This window comes from Nicotiana attenuata, unplaced genomic scaffold, assembly GCF_001879085.1.
Source record: "Nicotiana attenuata strain UT unplaced genomic scaffold, NIATTr2, whole genome shotgun sequence".
NCBI lineage: Eukaryota > Viridiplantae > Streptophyta > Magnoliopsida > Solanales > Solanaceae > Nicotiana > Nicotiana attenuata.
This window is the reverse complement of record NW_017670287.1, coordinates 1,115,375-1,119,495: the sequence shown is the minus strand read 5'-3', so window position 1 is coordinate 1,119,495 and position 4,121 is coordinate 1,115,375. Positions and strand designations below refer to the sequence as shown.

The window sequence follows — 4,121 nt, the reverse complement described above, 5'->3', positions numbered from 1 at the left end:
ATAGAAAGAAATCACCTAGTGAAATAGGACATACTAAATAGAAATTTGTTTGAGTTATAAAATACTAAGAACTTTTAAAGATATTTGTGTGGTGACATCAAATGTAAAATTGTGAAGTTTAAAGTTAAATTATTTTTAATTATAGAAAGTTATCATTGTTGTTGAGACATACTAAATAGAAATGTTTATCACATAAAAGAGGACAGATGGAGTACTAAACGATAATTATATAATAATAAGAAATTTTAAAGATAAATGTGTAAGTTATTGAAAATGAAAAATGTTGACTCCATTAGCTAGCTCATGAGAGGATGAAATCCTGCCCCATAGAGAAATCTTCAATCATTGTGCTTTTTAAGAATTTCTATGAGAATATTTTATGCCAATTGTCGTTATTTGGTGACCTTATACTAAAAACTTACAAATAATTCAAAGATATATCTATTAAATAATTTCGTTCTTATTTTATTTTCGTACAATAATTTTGGACTAAGATCGCTTGTTCCCTCCATTTGATCCCGATTGGACACAAAGTTTTCCACAAAAAAATTAAAATTTATGGTCTTAAATATACCATAATATTTTGTGGGACTAATCTTAAACTATAATACTAATCCTGATTGGATGCAAAGTTTCCCAAAAAAAATTAAAATTTATGGTCTTAAATATGCCATAATATTTTGTGGGACTAATCTTAAACTATAATATTAATATGATAAAAACTTATAATTAGACGTAAAATGGCAATTGTAAGTTAAATTTGTTCAAATTTAATTTTATTTAAGGTTAAATTTTTTTTCCTAACCATTTGACATGGAGAGAATAGCTAATTTTTATAAAGGAAATACAACCAAATAGAATAAAAAATACAGGATGAACCGAAAAATACGTATTTGGCGCCACTTAGCAACGACTCTATTCCTTCAACCACTTTTGCTTCTCGTTTTCTTCGCAAAAACAAACAGAATTTTCCTAACCATCTATTCTTTCCACCTCTCTTTCTCTTTGTCTCAAATCAAAAAAAATTTCTTCCTTTTTCTGCCAAAAAAAATTAGATTCAAATATAATGCTCATTTGCTTTCCTCTGCCGCCTGATATTTAACAAAATTCTATCATGCCGCCTGCCACCACTATGGTCCACCCTCCCCACCATATAAAAACTCAGCCCTCTCAAAAACCCGACCCGAATCCGTCCCCGTCGGACGATCCTATCATCGTCGTCGACCTCGTATGGCCATTCGGGGAGCTCGAAGGCCTCGATCGAGACGATTTTCGAGAGGCAGCTTACGAGATATTCTTCACGGCATGCCGGTCATCGCCGGGGTTCGGTGGCAGAACAGCGGCGATTTCTAATTCTCTCAATCCGTCGTCGGAGGGATCAGGAGGAGAAGGAAATGGGTCCGGACCCGGGCCGGGTTCAGGTTCGGGCTTGTCGGGTCCTGGATCGCCGAAGCCGCCCGGGGTGGGGATGGCAATAACTAGTAGGGTGAAAACGGCATTAGGGTTAAAGATGTTGAAGAAGTCGCCGTCCCGTAGGACTAGTACTTTTAATGCTCCGTCTTCGCCTAATGCCGGGACGCCGAGCCCTAAAACGGGCTCGACCGTGGTGCCGCAGGCGAAGATACGGAGGCCGTTGACGGCGGCGGAGATTATGAGGCTGCAGATGAAAGTGTCGGAGCAGAGTGATAATAGGCTAAGGAAAACTCTTATGAGAACTCTTGTTGGCCAAGTACGTAAATAATGTCTATATTTACATGTTTTAGTCCTTTTAACCCCAGAAGAAAAATTTATTGGTTTAGCAAAAATAATATTTTATTTTTTAAAAAATGAAACACCTTTTCTAAATAACCATAATTTTTTTAAAGAAGGAATAACTTAAATAGTTGCTCATCCAACCGCTTAAACTAAAGCAGGTGGATGTATAATATATGTATAATCGATGTGTAATGTGTATAACCGTGTATAATGAACGTATAATGTATGTATACCAGCTAGGAAAAGTAAACAGTGAATCCACTAAGCTATTTTCATAAATAGAAAAATTAGCTTAAATAGCCATACACCCAACAATTTAAATTAAAAATAGCAGATGGATGTATAATATATGAATAATCTATATATAATATGTGTATAACCATATATAATTAATGTATAATCTCTGTATACCAGCTAGGAAAATAAATCAGTAAATCCGACCACTATTTGTGTAAAGATCCCATTTTTGAATATGATCACTTTGACCTTCTTTTTGTATGTCATTATAACTGTTACCTGATTTTCTCTCTATTATTTGGCTCAAGTTTTATATATCTATTAGAATCCTTTCATTTTATTCCATTTTTCCTTTACAAAATTGGATTTTACAAATGTGAGTGAACTTTGTGCAGATGGGGAGGCGAGCAGAGACAATAATCCTACCATTGGAGCTTTTACGCCACCTTAAACCATCCGAATTCAATGATCCTCAAGAATACCATCTATGGCAAAAGCGCCAGCTTCGCATCCTTGAAATAGGCCTTCTCCTTTACCCGTCTATCCCCGTAGAAAAAGACAATGCATCCGCAGCGCGTTTAAGAGAGATCATTCAAGCTTGTGAGTATAAACCTATTGACACGAGCAAAAATTCCGAAACCATGAGATCACTCTGCAATGCTGTAGTTTCCTTAGCTTGGAGAAGTGCTGATGGCGCCCCTAATGATACTTGTCGTTGGGCGGATGGATTCCCTCTCAATATCCACATTTACACGGCTCTTTTAGGCTCGATCTTTGATCTTAAAGACGATACGTTAGTCCTCAATGAGATCGATGAGCTTCTTGAATTGATGAAAAAGACATGGTCTACATTGGGTATTAATAGATCAATTCATAACTTGTGTTTTACATGGGTACTTTTCGAGCAATATGTTGTGACTAACCAAATCGAACCTGACCTTCTCGGTGCAACATTGACTATGTTAACTGAAGTTGCAAATGATGCTAAGAAGGTGGACAGAGAGCGTATTTATCTTAAGATGTTAAAAAGTGTTTTAACGTCGATGAAACGATGGTGTGAGAAGAGATTGTTGAATTATCATGCAGGTTTTCACGCGGAAAATATTGGATTAATGGAAAATATTATTCCTCTCATGTTCTCTGCATCGAAAATATTAGAGGAAGATGTTCCGGGATATGTGTCTTCTGCTGCTGAAAAAGGGGATGTGAAAGATGATACCACAGGGAATAGAGTGAATCACTTTATCCGTTCCTCTTTAAGAACTGCATTCAGTAAGGTTTGTATTTTAGCACTTCTTTTTTAACCCTTATCGCCCGAGCCAAGGGTCTCCCGGAAACAGCCTCTCTACCTTCTTCAGGTAGGGGTAAGGTTTGCGTACACTCTACCCCTATGTTGCTCGGACTCCTTAAAAATGTTGCCTATGTGTGTCGGATCCTCCAAATTAGTGCATTTTTTGGAGGATCCGACACGGGTGCGACAACGTTTTGGAGAGCCCGCGCAATATAGCTCTACCCTCCCTAGACCCCACTAGTGAGATCACACAGGGTTTGTTGTTCTTGTTGTTGTTGTTAACCCTTGTCGATACATGTTCAGTTCAAATAATAACATCATCTTTCATTTTTCTTAGATCTTGGAAGAACGGAATATAAACGTTGCGAGTTTTGAAAGTGAAGACGTGATCGATACACTCATTAAGTTAGCTAATGAAACAGAAGAATTGGCAACTAAGGAGAAGGAAATATTTACTCCTGTCCTTAAGAAATGGCATCCGATTGCAGCCGGAGTTGCAGCAGTGACATTACATACTTGTTATGGAACTTTGTTAAGGCAATACTTAGCAGGTACAACTTTTCTCACAAGCGAAACAGCGTTAGTATTGCAGAGGGCTGGAAAACTCGAAAAGGTTTTAGTCCAAATGGTGGTCGAGGACTCGGTCGATTGTGAAGATGGAGGAAAAACAATGGTGAGGGAAATGATTCCTTATGAAGTTGATTCAATCAAAATTAACCTATTGAGGAAATGGATCCAAGATAGTTTGAAGAAAGGGAAAGAGGTTCTTGTGAGATCAAAAGACTCTGAAGTAAGTTGTTTCGTTACTTTTTCAACTTAAAATTAGGGACTTCTATAA

General features: G+C 37.2%; 1 protein-coding gene across 1 annotated transcript in view; it reads left to right on the top strand.

Annotated features, from left to right (window-relative positions):
• The first annotated feature begins 985 nt into the window (after positions 1–985).
• Positions 986–4,121, top strand: part of LOC109237272 — a 5,190-nt gene continuing 2,054 nt past the window's right edge. The window contains exons 1-3 of the mRNA XM_019403562.1: positions 986–1,729; positions 2,388–3,269; positions 3,621–4,073. Coding sequence (XP_019259107.1) covers positions 1,115–1,729; positions 2,388–3,269; positions 3,621–4,073 — 1,950 coding nt within the window. The 5' untranslated portion in view covers positions 986–1,114. The remainder of the gene's footprint in view (positions 1,730–2,387; positions 3,270–3,620; positions 4,074–4,121) is intronic.